Source organism: Tachypleus tridentatus, chromosome 13 (assembly GCF_004210375.1).
Source record: "Tachypleus tridentatus isolate NWPU-2018 chromosome 13, ASM421037v1, whole genome shotgun sequence".
Lineage (NCBI taxonomy): Eukaryota > Metazoa > Arthropoda > Merostomata > Xiphosura > Limulidae > Tachypleus > Tachypleus tridentatus.
The window spans coordinates 225,347,604-225,364,320 of NC_134837.1; the positions used below are offsets into that span (position 1 = coordinate 225,347,604).

The 16,717-nt window shown below is 34.4% G+C and overlaps 1 protein-coding gene across 2 annotated transcripts in view; it reads left to right on the forward strand.

The window, feature by feature from the left end:
• Positions 1-746: 746 nt before the first annotated feature.
• LOC143237664 (MTOR-associated protein MEAK7-like) overlaps positions 747-16,717 on the forward strand; it is a 78,556-nt gene continuing 62,585 nt past the window's right edge. Inside the window, exon 1 of one of the 2 annotated variants that reach the window (XM_076477167.1) lies at positions 747-1,123. In XM_076477167.1, the coding sequence (XP_076333282.1) occupies positions 971-1,123 (153 nt within the window). In that variant the 5' untranslated portion in view covers positions 747-970. The remainder of the gene's footprint in view (positions 1,124-16,717) is intronic. The other variant, XM_076477166.1, reaches the window with a different exon arrangement.

The window sequence follows — 16,717 nt, forward strand, 5'->3', positions numbered from 1 at the left end:
GAAGGCTTTTTAGCACGAAGGAAAAAGTTGAAAACCTTGAATAATTCGTATAAAGCACTGTCAGATAACATAGAATTGGTTAAAGAAGTGCCACAGCAAAACCAGATTGTCAGTTTAAACCTTAATTTCGAAAGCTATAAAACGTATAAGTTATAGAACCCTGAAAATACAGAAAAAGAATACTTGTAATGAAACAGAGCTTTTATCTGTGCATTGTCCCAAGAAAGTAATGTAAACAGGCAAATTAGAAATGATAACACGTTGGAGTTCAAGATACATGTATAATCAAACTGATGAAAGCTTCCCCTGGTGGTGACGTGCAGATAGTAATGTTTTAGTCTTTTAGATATTGTGGAAATTAGCTAGTCACACGAGATGTAACCTCATGGTCTAACTAATAAATAAGAATCCTGGCTTGAGCTATTGTTGCTAACTGTTTCTGATTATTTTAGTGGCCTTAAAGTTATTTAAATTCGCGACCCTCACATTACGAGTCGAGTGCTGTAACCACCTGGCCATATATGTCTATATACTTTGCAATTCAGTAAGTTTTTAAGTAGCAGTCACCACATATTGTTGACAAACATGGGATATATTATCACTGAATTGTAAGAGAGCTCTAACTTTTTCAAATTATTTTAGTTTTAATTACTTTTTGTTTTCATTCGTTCTCTCCTTCCCCCGACCCTTTTGTTTTTTTTATAGAACTTCTTGTTTGCCATCAGTTAATCACCAGAGGGTGTTAAATTGCTGTCAACAAAGAGTTCACATCTGTGAAGTTAGTTATCTACTCACATGATACTGAGTTGTTTTAGTATTGATTGTGTGGGTAAAAAATTTTTGGAGAATAGGTATAAAGAATAACGGCGTAGTGTTTTATATCATTATTTATTAAGCAAAGCAGTACCAAATACATCGTGTTAAATTACGAATTTTACAAAACATATTTAATAAGGCGTTGAAGTTAATTATGGGAGCGAAAGTAAGTAAGGACCTTGAGTTGGAAGAGTACTTAAGTTTCTTTTCTCTCGAAGAACGTGCGAAACTGGAACTAACGTTCAAACAAATCTTGGGAGAAAAATGCGACTCTACCATAGACAGTTTTAATCTGGATCAGTTGCATGTATGTGGTAGTTTTAATTTAATACAATTACCATTAAATTTTAAGATATTTTACTGTTGGATAAGTTTAGTCTTTAGGGTCAACACGAGGGACATGTATTAGTTTATTTTGTCTGCCCCATCCTATAAAAGAAATTAAAAGTGTCAAATAGATAAATAAAAAATCTTAAGGCCAACCCTTATCATTCATATAGTTGTCAAGCTTCCTCTCAAACTTATTTAAATTTACTGCCTCCCAAGACTTGAAGACATCCCATTCAAGATGCCAATCACCCTGTTAGAAAAATAAAGCTGTGTTACCTAAAGATGATTCCTACATTGCCAAAATGTATATTTGTGTTCCCTAGTTATACTGTTCTCACTGTTGGGTATGAAAAAAGATGATGCATCAGTGCTATCAATTCCTTTTACAGTCTTAAATACCTTAATCAGATCCCCTCTAACTTCTATTTTCAGGAGAAAATAATTTTGGAGATCTTAATCTCTTCTCATGTGATAATCCTTCTATTCCACGTACCATTCTGTTTCTAGTAACCTTCCTCTCAACACTTTCCAAAAATTTAATGTCCTTCCTAAGGTAAGGAGCTATACAAAGAAATTATAACCTCTTAAGACATGTATTCAGTATTTTTCTACATTCAACCTAAAATCCTATTTGACTTACCACTAGCAATAGCTCTCTGCTTGAATGACTTAAAAGACTGATCAACTATTCATTAAGGTTACAACCATCCAAATAATACTCCTTTAAATTATGGATAACCCATGTGCATTATTTTGCATTTATCATAATTAAAACCCACTTGCCATTTATTTGCCCAATTCACGAAATGATCTGAATCAGTAGCATTATAGTTAATATTAGCAAGTCTAAATAATTTATTAACCATTTCTTCATCTACACTGGTGATGTAAATCAAAAAGAGCAGAGTTTCTAAGACAGAGCTCTGAGATATCATGCTTGTGACACTAAACTAGTTTGATTGAACTGTGTTTGTACCAATGCTCTGCTTTCTTCAATCCAGCCTAGGCCTTTTTTTATTTTTTAATAAACCTTGTATGCCACACCTTGCCAAAGGGTTTTTGGAAATCCGTATATGTCAAATCTACGCACTTATCTTTGTTTACGTAAACAGTAACTATTTCAGAGAATGTCAAAAGATTTGTAAGGCATGATTTTCCACTAGTGAAACCATGTTGATTATCCATTTAATTCTAAACTTTGTTAAGTGATTAAAAATGATTCATTGTTAAAAACCAAAGAAAAAGCAGAATTTAATAACCTAGCCATCACATGATCATTAGATTCAAGCCTTATCATTCCCAATGATATCATTATATTTTTAATAGTGATTGTAATTTGTAATTGTAGCCTAACAGCAATTTGTGTTACATCTATGTTACATCAGTCATACAGAATTGTTGTGAATCTTTCTTTAAAAAAATTATTGCAATTTTCTTTTGAACACGTAATTGAAGTATGGTAACTCGGTGATGGTAAATTCTTCTTTAGTGATGCATTACTATTAAAGTAAATGACAAATGAAAAAATATGTTTTTCAAAATAATGAGTGTGGAACACTTGTTTGTAATTTCAACATTTAGGTGAACTTCCATTGGTTTTTGTAGCTAGAGTCAGTGAAGATGACATATAGGAAGACAATTTGTTGGGATTTTAAATTTTATACTTGTGTGTACTTGAAACATATTAAGACATAATTTAAGGACACTAAGGAACCTTCTGGTCACCTAGGCTGTCCCATCTACTAAACTAAACTGTAAAATCAAATATTAAAAACAACAAAAAACTTTAAACCAACCTTTATTTAAGTATTTATTAATTCTTCCCTTAATCTCCCTTAATTAAATACTAAGTTCACTGCATCTACATTATAGAGGCTAACCCTATTAGAAAGTAAGACCGTTGTAGCTGAAGATATTTCCTATCCTTTCAAAATTTATATTTGTATCCCCTAGTTCAACCATTCTCACCATTAATTATAATTACAAATAAAGATAAGGTATCAACATTATCAGTTCCTTTAACAGTCGTAAATAACTCAGATTCCCAATATTCCATCTTTTTTTCAAGAGAAAACAGTATTGGAGATCTAATCTTGTCTTTGTTTGAATATGTTATGGTGTGTTATAATTTTTAATGAATAACTTTTTATTTTAATCTAAATATGCAGTAGAAGTTTACTTCATTGACCCTGGTGTAAGGTTTTGACAAAAAGAATAATGATTTTATTGAACAATTCAAAACAATTTATTATGCATCTCAAGTTTAGTCACAGTCATTAAAGATCTTTAAGGTATTAATATGGTAATGATTTAAGTACTTTCTAGATGTGGATCATTATTGCAATTTTTGTGCTAAAGAGCATGGACGCTTTGAAATATATAAAAACTCAAACACATTCAGGCCAAAAATTATATATACTTTATTTTCCATCAGGAATTGTATTTCTCAATTGTTTAAGAAACATTGCAAACCTCTCCCCAAAATTTTTACTTCTGCAACATTGTGAAAGTCAGACATCTCAACTTTGTACATCACAATCACATGAATCTTCTCCATTTACTTTGCATCTTGTATGTATAGTAGTTGAACCACTGAGTGTGTTTAGCATTAAATATAAGTGACTAGTCATATTTTTGTTATGCACCATTAAACTTTGCTGACCACTGCATCAAGGACAAAACTATTAAGCCTAAAAGTAGAGTTGTCATTTTATTAAGCTACATAGAGCCACTAAATATTTACAACCTCCACAGTGATATTGAAGCAGTTGTATCAATTTGAATGACTGCTTTAGTGCTGAAAGACTAGTTTACAGACTATGTAGCAAGACAAATTAAAGTTATATACTGTGTAGGAAAAAAAGAAAGTAACAATATATTGATGATACATTGTTTTAGTATTGAAATATAAATTTACTAGTTTGAAAGTTTAGCAACAATTTCAAAATAAATTTTACAAAATATAATATACAAGCTTTTGTCCAGGTTATGAATTTAAAAACTGTGTAGGTGAAAGCTCTGATAAGTAACATAAATATTCTAATTTTCATACAATTTATTTATAACATGTTATTACATTATTCATTATTACCTCGTCAAATATTTTGTATAAGTTTTAATAACTCAATATATATATATACTTAAAATGTGGTATACCTTATGCTGTGGTCAAAGTGAATTTATGAAGAGATAGCAGCCAAATTTTGTAGCAGTAGGAGTGCTCTTTGATACTAGCTTATAACACCCACCTCTTAATGTCCTCCCACAGGGTTTCATGTGATTAATTAATTGATAGTAATGGCTGCAGGAGTATTTTAAGGACTGAAGTTAAAAGGTCCTGGTTCAAAGTTGGAAGTTGGCATAACTCGAGAAGGTTGTATCAGCCTTATGGTGGCAGTTGAAGTGGAAACTTCAGCTGAGCTTTTGTATTATTTCAGTGGCAGTCAAATGTTTTCATTACAATTATCCATAGAGAGTGCTAGTTCACTCTCTGAGATACATGCTTTGTCTGCTCTTACCCCCACACTGTGTGTCTGTTGTGATATAGAAAAAATATTTTTAGTATAAGGATATGGCACCATCTATGAATGCAGTTAACACTAACTTACATTGAAGGTAATAAATGCTCAGTGACATTAATAATGGAGGACATTCACTCTTCTTACAATAAAAATTTATTTTTTAATTAGAGGTTCAAATCTATGTATGTAAATGAAATAATAATTGCAATGTGTCCCCATCTACTGAATAGCACCATAAACAAAAATCCTTAAAAACATTGATAAACCAAAACTATAAATAAAAATATTTGTTAGGTAAAATCCTTTACATTATATATATCTTACTATATTGGATAACTAAAACTTTCACCATCTATTGAACACCAGAAACAAAAAATCATAAAATATGAAAATTCTAGGTGTTCAAGATTCACATAATTAGTAAAATAAATTGTGTGCAGCAAACATTTATTTATAATTGGATACAATTTTAAATAGAAGTACTCTTCTCACAAGAACACGACTTTCACTTGGACTGTATGTTAGGGTTTGATTATATCTATATTGATGTAATTTGAAAATATAGTGCTAAAGAAATGGAATTCTTAAACTTATTTTTATCTATAAAGAATACTACTTTTAAAGTATAAAGAGGTTGCAGTTATATCAATGTTCTGAACATTTTTTCCTTGCAGTACTTCTAAGAAAAATCCTTTTTTTTCAATGTGTTCCCTTCTCCTAAACCTTTTTTTTTTTTTTAATGTTGTACTAGTATTGCAGTTAGTAATTACTACACAAACAGCTGCCTGTAGGGTGGTGTTTCTGGTAGTTCATACAATGCAAATCATAATGGAATTTTATTTTTAAGTTGTCCTAATTTTTCTTGCATTGCTTTATATATCACTTTTTCTGAAATGTTTGATTGTTTACTTATTACATCTTCCACTTAATACTCAATTGCATATATTTCTTTCTTTCAAAACTGTTTTTGTATTGAAATAATTTTAAATAAATTCACATTTCGTAAATAACTATCATTAACAACAAACCTCAATATAAACTGTTATGTTTATAATGCCTCATAGTATATCACCATAACACATACACATTAATTAATATGTACATATATAAGTTTGGTATAACTTAAAAAACAAGCTGAAACAAGAATAAATTAAACAAAGAAACTGTACTAATTAACAAGGTTCTATGGTACGAACTGTAATGTGAGATTGTAAAATGTATCCCAGGTTTTGGAGATGACTGTGGAAATAGGACCCGTGTTGCTGTGGGGATACGCTCTCTATCAGTCTTAACCTCTGTTTGCCAGTCTCACATAAGAAATAAGAGTAGCAACAGATATAGAAATAGAAATTAGGAGGTCAAAATGTAGGTACTCAAGCCCATAACGTCCCACATTTATATTGCCCTTCATTGCCTGCAGACAGTTGTGAAAGGTAATTGCTCTCCCAAGTAAAGAAGAAAAAGAAATTAATTGAAATAAAAATAAGAAAAAGAAAATTAGGAAATAAGGTACTAACAGTTGGAGGCAAGTTGAAAACTTACTTCTTGAAGTTAGCATTCCAGCCCCCAATATGGTAGAAAGGCACTAAATGACAGCATAGCAAACGTACTATACCAGCACCAAGCATCCCATTCAGTTATCCAATCAAACTAGTATAGCTCTCAACCACCACCCATTCAACAAGTCTACTGTGACTATCATGTTCTAAACAAGCCTTTATACGTGGCAAGATGTACATCTACATAAAGTACCAATTTGTAAATGACCTTATTCATGACTACAAATACAGGGTGTTTGGAAAGTCACTGTGCAGTTTTGTAATCATATTTTATTCAGTCTGTTTCAAACCAGCAACTGATAGTGGTGTTTAGAAACAAAATAAGAAGGATCCAAGCCTGTATTGATGCCAAGGGGGGTGACTTTCAACATTGTTTATAATTGTCATTCTTATTTACCTCCTTTATTCTATATTGAAACATGTCTGTTAATAAATATAAGTGCACAGTGACTTTCCAAACACCCTGTAGTTTAGAAATTTTAAGTAAAAATTCTCTAATTTTTATTTTTTATATTCATTGAATACATTCTTATATTTGTTACAGAATAGTTTAATAATTTTATATAAAGTTTCTTTATTAAATATATTAACTTTTAACATTTCTATCAGTATTTCAACATTACTGATAAAATATTGTTAATTTATTACACATTTTACAATATCTGAAGAGGTAGCAGTCAAATTTTGTGGAAGGAGTGCTCTTTGATACTTGCAAAATTATAATGTTTGTAATGCAAGAGTGTGGTACATTACTATTAAAAGAGGGTAAACCATAAATTGGAAAGGCAATATATTTTCTTTTATCGAAAATATATTGATATCCTTATCAGTTATCTTAATTTCTAAATCTAAATAATGTACTTCTGTACTAGATATTGAAGTATTTTCAATTTCTAATTCTGCTGGATAAATAGTGTTAATAACATTATTTATTTTTGTTTAATTTATTCTTGTCTTGTCTTGTTTTTAAATTGTTACAAACTTGTATAATTAGTCAAAGATTTGGATTTGCTGTTTTTAATGCAGTCTTTCCTTGTGATTTTGCTTATTTAATTTCATCTGTACAGTTTGATTGTGGAGTACCAATATATATATTGTTATTTCTGTTTTATGGGGCTAATTTTTCCATGCCATTACAGATGTAAATTTTAACACTGTGGTAGTGCTTGTTGATCAGTAGAATGAGCCAGATTGAGAATTCGTATCATGCATTAGAATTCTAGTGTACTTGTACCAAGGTATGAATGAACATACTGATCAAATTTAGGATCTGAAATAATTTTCGTGGTATCTCATTTAGTGTCTTAACAATATAGAAAGAAGCTAGCAAGGATCTAGCATATGGTACTGGTATATGCTAGAAGAAATCAGTTTAATTCCACTTTACAAATAAACTTTGATAAAAATAGTATTTAACACTATATATTAATTTTTATTGTAATTCACAGCTCATAAAAGTGTAGAGAATTGTTAGTAGAGCAAAGAATTTGAATAAAAGCTTCATGTGATACTGGATGGATTCCAATAAATTGCTTCAGACTGAAAGTGCTCTGCAAACATTAAGTACATCCTAGATTGTAAGACTGAGATAGATAAATTTGAAAATAGGATAGGAAGAGGCATAACTAAACTTGATGATACTGATATTAAATATCTTTATTTATACAGTCATTAGGATGGAAGGAAGTCTGCCACTGTTCTTAAGCATGACATATATGTTCTTGTACTAAATGACAGAAAAGTTTCCAGAAGACTTGAAGAGAATGAAACATTTGGTTGTGTATTAATTAAAAACCTTTATTTCAATTATTAAATATTGTCAACAGATTGAAATTTTCTAAAAAGTACATAAAACTGGACTGTTTATAATTGGAAAAGTGTATTATGGACAGATGAGTCCAAGTTTTAAATTTAATGCATAGGTTATATGTACATCCAGCAGAAGAAAGATGATGGACACTTACCTTGATGCATAGAACCTACTATGAAGCATGGGGGAAGCAGTTTGATGTTTTAGGAGTGTTTCTTTTTGCTGAGATGGCAGGAGATATTTGCAAAATAGATGAAATAATGGACAAGTGCAAGTACCATTAGATACTGATCTGTTATGATACATCCAGTGGTTTTCATACTATTGGTAAATGATTCTACTACCAAGAAGATAATGATCCCAAATATTTATTGAACCTATTCATAAAATACTTAGTTAAGAAAGAAGCTGATAGTCATTAAAATTATGCAGTGGCCCCCACAGAGCTTCAGTCTTAACTCAACTGAGTAGATCTGGGATTTAATAGATCTAAAACATCACAAATTAAACATTACTTCTAAAGAAACTTTATGGGAGTGTATTAGACACTTAGAGTGAAAAATATTAACTGTTTGCTGAACTCAAACACTTCCACTGAGTTTCTGTTGTTCCAAATATGAAGATTTATTGAATTTTGATGTTTCATTTGTCTTCCATTATAATCTAATTTTTAACTTTGTCCTGACACTTTTGCACAATACCTTTTATAACTATATTTATAAATTAACATCTTTACCTTAAGTTCCTTTACTAAATGGCCTGGTATGGCTAAGCGTGTTAAGGCATTTGACTCGGAATATGAGGGTCGCGGGTTCGAATCCCAGTTGCACCAAATATGCTCACCTTCCCAGCTGTGGGGGCATTATAATGTGACAGTCAATCCCACTATTCGTTGGTAAAAGAGTAGCCCAAGAGTTGGCAGTGGGTGGTGATGACTAGCTGCTTTCCCTCTAGTCTTACACTGCTAAATTAGGGACGGCTAGCGCAGATAGCCCTCGAGTAGCTTTGTGCAAAATTAAAAAAAATAAAACAGAAAACAAACCCTTTACTAAACGTGAAACTTTAAACAGAATTTAGAAGTTAGACTGGTGGTAAAGGTTTTTATACACACATTACATGTAGTGTTGACCTCTGTTTAAAATTGCAGCATATCATCATGATGTAGGGGTAAGTGTTCATTTTAGTTGGTTTGATTGGGATTAACAAATTTTGCAAGAATATATTTGATAGTCTGTATCATTCATCCAACTTAATCATTATACTGGAGGTGATAAATTAATCATCCTCACACACAACACTGTACATAACTTGTGCTCCAAACCATACACCCAGTGTATCAACCATGAAATAACCAATAGATAATCCTTAGCTCATGTCGTGGAGTAGCCACTGACCATAACATGTACACATAACTTTGTTCCATCTCTGGGAACCAACCAATGACATCCATGGCTATTCTATGACAGCCATTTTGGTTGCATTAGATATTGCTGATTTTTTCCATGAGTTGTCAGCTATAATGATCTAGAAAAAAGATTTTTTGCAATATCAATAAAATTGGCATTCAAGAGCAGACAACTTCTATACCTAGCTACTCTGACAACTATCTGTGTTCAGAACCTGATTCTCTTTTTAATCTTAACTTCTTTAAATTATAGAAAATACCATTTCTATCACTAAGAGGCATCTTTGATGTACAATATTTCAAATAAAAGGCAGTGAACACTAGCAGAAACAGCAAATTTCATGTTTTGGTTTCTGTTAGTAGTTGTATGGGGAGAAGGCTTTTAGTTGAAATTTGTTAAAGACCAGCACATGAAACTGAAATTAATGAGAAACTCTAGAGATATGAAATATTCAGTTGTTAATGAGATTATAATTATTGGACATTTCATTTTCAGGAAGTGGCAGTCAAATGATGAGGGAGACAGGTGTTTAGAAACTGTTAGTATGGCTTCCTTTAACAACTGATTATGGAACATATTATGAATGTTAACTTCTAATAAATAATTAGATGGTAGAGTAGACATTAGGAAACATTTGATTGAAAATGATCATTGTGCAATTAGATTTAATGTTTTATCACATATGGAGATTTTGAATTATTAGATTTTGGTTTCAAATTTCAAAAAACAAATGCTTGAAAGATGAGACAAGAATTGTGTGCTGTGAAATGGGTAATTGAATAAGTTGGAAATACAAATCAACATGGGGAGAATTTTTATAATAAATTTTTAAATATTCAAGACAGGCATGTTCCTCAGATTAAAAACAAACTTGGATGCAAGTGAAAAGCCATGTTGGCTGAAAAAAGACTAAAAACAAAGCATTATAAATGTAAGCTGTAAATTCATTGCAATAATGGAAGACTAGAAGAGATCAAGGCTTGTTTAATTCCAAAATAAATATTCATCTCTTCACACACAATAGCTTCTTTCCCCTTGAGTTAATATGAACTGTCAGAGACTTGAAAGCTACCAACCTTGTGAAAATTCCCACCTAATTTCACATAAACTTACACGACTGCTTGAAGAGTTAATCAAGCAGCATAACCCTCCATCAGTAGGAGTACAGTGCACCCTCATGAACAATTCCTTTTATGTTTATGATCATGAATTCTTATTTTTATCCTAGCTCTGTTGTGAACTACCATGTTTTGAGTTTGCTGAGATTTGTGACTTTTCAACTTTTATTTGATTTTGCTTTAATCCTTTCACACTGGGCTTATATAATTTACGGAGTACAAGTCTCTTGAGATTTCTTAACATATCCACCCAGAAATGGGTAAGATTTTGATAAAGATTACAAATATCTTGGACACAAATAATGGCAGTTTTGAAATTGTTTGTACTAAGACTGTTATTTTTCTATTGCAGTTACTCATTCAAACTATTAACAAATCAAGTGCAAGGTGATTTTTACTTTTGGTATACAAATACTTTTCTTCATGTCATAATTTTTATATTTCATTTGCATAATCTCTAGAGCCTCTTAAAAGGATATCAATTGTTTTAAGGTAAACATTTATACTTTATTTTTCATTTTCTGTCTCTTCGGTGTGGATTCCTGAACATGGTGAAGGGACTTCCCAGGAAAGGTTCTGATCTTTCAGTTTACCTTCTCTAGGATCTAAACATCCACCCACATGTTTGCTGTGTGTGGTAACCCATGAAGGGGTGGAGAGGATCCTGGTGGTTGAGGGTTCCAACCCTGACACACCACTTTGGCCTTGAATTCCTGTAGATGGGCGGCCTTGGGGTGGCCCCCCAAGGTCAGTCGGCTGGTTCAATTAGGCTAAGGTCAACCAAGTACCAGTGTTAGATGTTCTCAAAAGATGTTGTGGATATTGTATCTGATGCTTGTGTTTGGGTATAGTGCTCATGAAACCCTGGTGTTGCTGCATGTCCTTGTTTGGCATTGTAGTGTTTTCCTTCATAGGGCTTCATGATGGATGGAGTCAGTGGGCACTGAAACATTCTTTTTTTTTATTATATATCCTCCAAATAAAAACTTCAATAAAATAGTGAAAAACAGTCCATAGGTAAACGACCACATCTTGAAGATTCTAAGCAGCAATCTTCAACATTTGTAACATCTGTACCTCATTTTCTTATATTACATTCTCTTTCAGACAAACCTTTAGGGCAAATGTCTCCCTTTTTTTCCAGAAGGGACTAGAGGGACTTGCTAACTCTCCAAAGTCAGTCAAAAAGCTTTGCTCTGGTGACATATTGGTTGAAACATCCACATCTAAACACAGTGAACTCCAATTACATTCAAAGGTGATTGGGGATACACCTATTGAGGTTATGCCCCATGCTACTTTGAATTTGTCATGAGAAGTTATTGTTGAGAGGGATTTGAAGACCATCCCTGAGTCGGATATTCTTGCTGGTTTCTCCACCCAAGGAGTTTTTGCAGTGAGGAATATCTCCTCACAAAGATGGAATTATGATTTTGATAAATGTTCTCATCTTAACATTTACATTATAGTGTCCACCTGCCACCATCAAGACAGGTTATCTTAATTGCAAGGTACGGCCATACATTCCAAAGCCTCTCAGATGTTTCTAGTGTCAGTGGTTCAGTCACTCAAATACATCATGTCATGGTTCCTTTATGTGTGCTCATTGCAGTGGCAAGGACAACAATGTTCATCAGTGTGAAATGGACCCTCACTGCATCAGTTACAATGGCTCTCACCCATCCAACTTTCATTCTTGCCCTAAATGGTTAGAAGTAAAAGAGGTGCAGCATTTGAAGATGATTCAAAACATTACTTACCCTGAAGCTCGAAGTTGCTGTCTGCCACTCTACCTCGGATGTATGCTGCTGCATTTCATTCCACTATTACAGTAGGAGTGCAAAAGGGTCTCTCTGTGCCTCCAAAATAATTGTTTTTAAACCATATGAAAAGTCATTTGACCTCCATGGTTCCAAAAGTTGATGAATCAACTTAAACACCAATTTCTGTCCCTAACATTCATTCCAGCAAACTCCAAGATACATTTCCTTTGGTTCTGAGTATGGGCATTTCCTTAGGTACATCTTCTCCCAATCCAAGATGCAAAATGATCATTTGTTCACGTCCTCATTCAATAAAATCCTCTTCCAACAACAAAGACCTGTTCAATCAACCCAGGGCAGGATCCATAGAGGTCAATAGACCTCCTTTGATTAAAAAAAATAAAGAAAAAAGATGTGGTCAAAAACAAGGGCTCTCTACCCAATTCACCTACACATAAATAAAAATGGCCACCTTGATACAACGGAACTGATGAGGTTTACATTGTAATCTGGATGACATCAAAGCATTGATTGCTTTCTACCATCTTGCATGTGTTTTCTTACAGGAAACATTTCTGAAACCTGCTAGTACAGTCACCTTACAGCAGTTTTCTCTGTACAGAAATGATGGGCTGTGTGATGGAGAAGTGCATGGAGGGGGGTCATTGGTTGATCAGCATGTACCACTAGACACACCCTTGGAGGCCGTAGCCATCCATGTTTCCTTTGGTCATACCATCACTGTTTATTCTCTCTACCTGTCTTCTGAAAAGGCCCATTGTTAATCAGACCTTGATGCTGTCATTGAACAGTTGCCATCTCTCTTTATAATCCTGGGAGACTTTAATGGGTATAATCCCCTCTAAAAAGGTACTGATATCGATGGGAGGGGTTGCTCTGTAGAGTGTATGCTCTCACACCACAATCCTTCTCTTTTCAATAGTGGTTCTTATACTTATTTTCATGCACCTAGTCAGTTCTTTACTGCTATTGATATGTCAATTTGCTCCCCTTCACTATTCATAGAGGGTTGACTGTGGCACTGATCATTTTCCTATAATTTTGAGAGAGACTGGCAATGGTTGATGCCACTTGACCCATGTGCCCCGATGGAAGGTGGATCAAGCCAACTGGCTCTCTTTCACTGCTTTTGCAGAACTTGATCTTCCCATCATCTGTAAACCATCAGTAGATGACTGCATGACAGCAGTAACTGACTTTATTATACAGGCAGCTGCTCAATGTATTTCTAAAACCTCAAGATGTTTTCCATGATATCTTTATCCGTGGTGGAATTCTGCCTGCCACATGGAAGGCTCAAAAACAGGCCTGGAATACGTTTCGTAGGTATTTCACACTCTTGAACCACATCGCTTTCCAGCAGGCATGGGCACATTCTTGTTGGGTAAGATGTCAAAGCCAGAAGGAATTTTGGATTAAGTTCACAACCACCATATCTTTTATCATCAGTTCCAAAGTCATATGGGACAAGATTTGAAAGGTCAGTGGGTAGTATAATTCTGTTACCCTCTCAATCTTGCTCTCTGATGGCCAGGAAGTAGCTGATACCTGGAACATTGCCAATATTCTAGGTGAAAGCTTTTGCTGGGTATCTAGCACTTCTACTTTGTTCTTCACATTCTTAGCCATCAAGACTCAGGAAGAGCACTCACCTCTTTCCTTTCAAGCTGATTGTCTCTATGACTATAATTGTTCCTTTACACTGGTGGAACTCAAATTGGCCATTCATTGGTCTGGCAGTACATCTGTTGGACCTGATGATGTACACTATGAAATGCTGCACCATCTATCTCATGCTTCTCTTGCTATTCTTCTAATTGTTTTTAACCAGATCTGGCAAGAGAATGTTTTTCTGATACCTGGCATTGGGCTATTGTCCTACCTTTATCTGAGCCTGGAAAGGATCCCGAGATTTCTTCAAACTGCTGTTTAATTGCTTTGACAAGCTGTCTCTGTGAGACCTCAGAGAGGATGGTTAATACATGTCTTGTTGGGTTCCTCAAATCAAATAACCTCCTCTCACCCACCCAGTGTGGGTTCTGACAACAGCACTCCATTGTGGACCACCTGATTCAAATTGAAACGTCAATCAGAGAAGCCTTTCTCAAATAACGTCTTGTATCAATATTTTTTCACCTTGAGATGGCTTATGATCCTTCTTGGAAGTTTGGCATTTTGTGAGACCTTCATTTTTATGGGTTACTTGGTCATTTACCCATTTTTATTAAACATTTTTTAATGGACAGGTGATTCCAAGTTGTGTGGGTTTGACTCTTTCCTGTTCTTTTCTACAGGAACATGAAGTCACTCAGGGCTGTGTTTTGAGTGTCACACTTTTCAGTATAAATATTAATGCCATCACTGAACAATTCCCTCTTACTGTTGCAAATGGCCTCTATGTCGATGACTTTCACGTTTCGTCAGTCATTGAACATGAAGTATATTGAGGGACACCTACAGAATGCCCTTGATCGTTTACTGAAGTGGACCACAGCAAAAGGTTTTAACTTCTCTCTCTTTCTAAAACCTTTTGCATGCACTTTTGCTTCCAACAGGATATTCACCCTGATCTTGAACTCCATATCGGTGAAATTGTGCTACCTGTGGTCCCTGAGACAAAGTTCTTGGGGTTTATCTTTGACCAGAAGCTGACCTTTATACTACACATCAAGCAGCTATGAGTCAAATGTACAAGAGCACTGAACATCCTCCATGTCCTCTCTTCCACCACTTGGGGAGCAGATCCATGTTCTGTACTAAAGATATGTTGTGCTCTTACTTGATCAAAACTAGACTATGGGTCACTGGTCTATGGCTCTGCCAGGGCCATGGCTTTGAAGATGCTGGACCCCATTCATCACGAGGGACTTCGTCTCTGCACTGGGGCTTTCCACACTTCCCCAGTCCAGAGCTTATACCCAGAGTCTCTTGAACCTACTCTACACCTCTGCCATTTGCAACTGTCTTTACTGTATACTTCAAAACTTCAATCCTTACCACAGCATTCCATCCGGGGTTGTGTTTTTCTTCCTCAGTGGGCCATGCTTTTTCAGAATGGATGATCTGCCATTGTTCCTTTTGGCCTTCTTATCCAGGCACGCTTGGATGAATTGGATCTATCCTTGGATAATATTGCTGTATCCACTGGTCAGCCCATCCCACCATGACTTATTACAGTCCCCAAATGTGACCTGTCTTCAAGTCATCTGAGAAAAGCAGACACTCCTGATGGGAAATACTGTCTGTTATTTGCTGAATATCTTTCAAACCATCCTTTCATTCCTATTTATACAGATGGTTCGAAATCAGGTGACTATGTGGGCTCTGCCATGGCTTGTTGTGGCTTGGTGGTTGTGCACAGAATCCCCTCTACAGCTTCTGCATTCATTGCTGAACTGTATGGCATTCTTCTTGCCCTGGATCACATAGAAGCTAAGCAGTACTCAAATTGTACTATTTGTACTGACTCTCTTAGTTCTCTACTGTCCCTGGAATTGCTTCATGTTAGTTCTCACCCTGTTCTCGCCAATATTCAAAACTGACTGTCCCATTTTTCTTTAACATCTACCATCCAGTTTCTCTGGATACCAGTCCACGTTGGTATTTGTGGGAACAGGCTGACTGACACCTCAGCTAAATCTGTCTGCTCTGCCACTATCACGACTATGCCTGTTCTGTACTTGGACTATAGTTTTGTATTCAAGGCTCAGCTCCATGCAACTTGGCATTCGACTTGCAGTGAGCAACGTGAAAACAAGCTTTTCCAAATAAAACCCTCTATTGGACTTTAGCCATCTTGCTTCAGTGAGGATTGGAAAGTGGAAGTTGTCCTAACTAGACTAAGCATTGATCACAGTTTTTTAACTCATTGTTTTCTTTTATCTGGAACAGTTGCACCAATGTGTTTTCTGTGTGACACTCAGGTCACAATAAGCCACATTTTACTGTCTTACTGTCATTGAGAGTCCACCTTACAATTGTTTTTAGTTTTTTAAAGGTCATTAATCTTTTTAATGCTATTTACATTTTCAATTTATAAATTAAACCTTTTTATAATGTGATTCCCTTTTAAGAATTAAAGTTCATCTAGTTCAATTTGAAATTATAAAATGGCTGTAACGTCAAATAACTAGAAACCAGGACTGCAAAGGCCAACTTCAGGTGACTAATGCTGATTTTTGAAGTTACCCATCAGTCATCCTGGCAAGTTACGATAATTACAATTCTGCTACCAAAAATCCTTTACAACTTGTATTACTGTAGTTTTTCTCTTACTGCTGTAAACTAGATCTAAAAATTGATTTAATGCTATTTATGTTTTTTAATTCAAAAAAATTAAACTTTTTGTTTTACCTTAATTTGTTTTTGTGAAT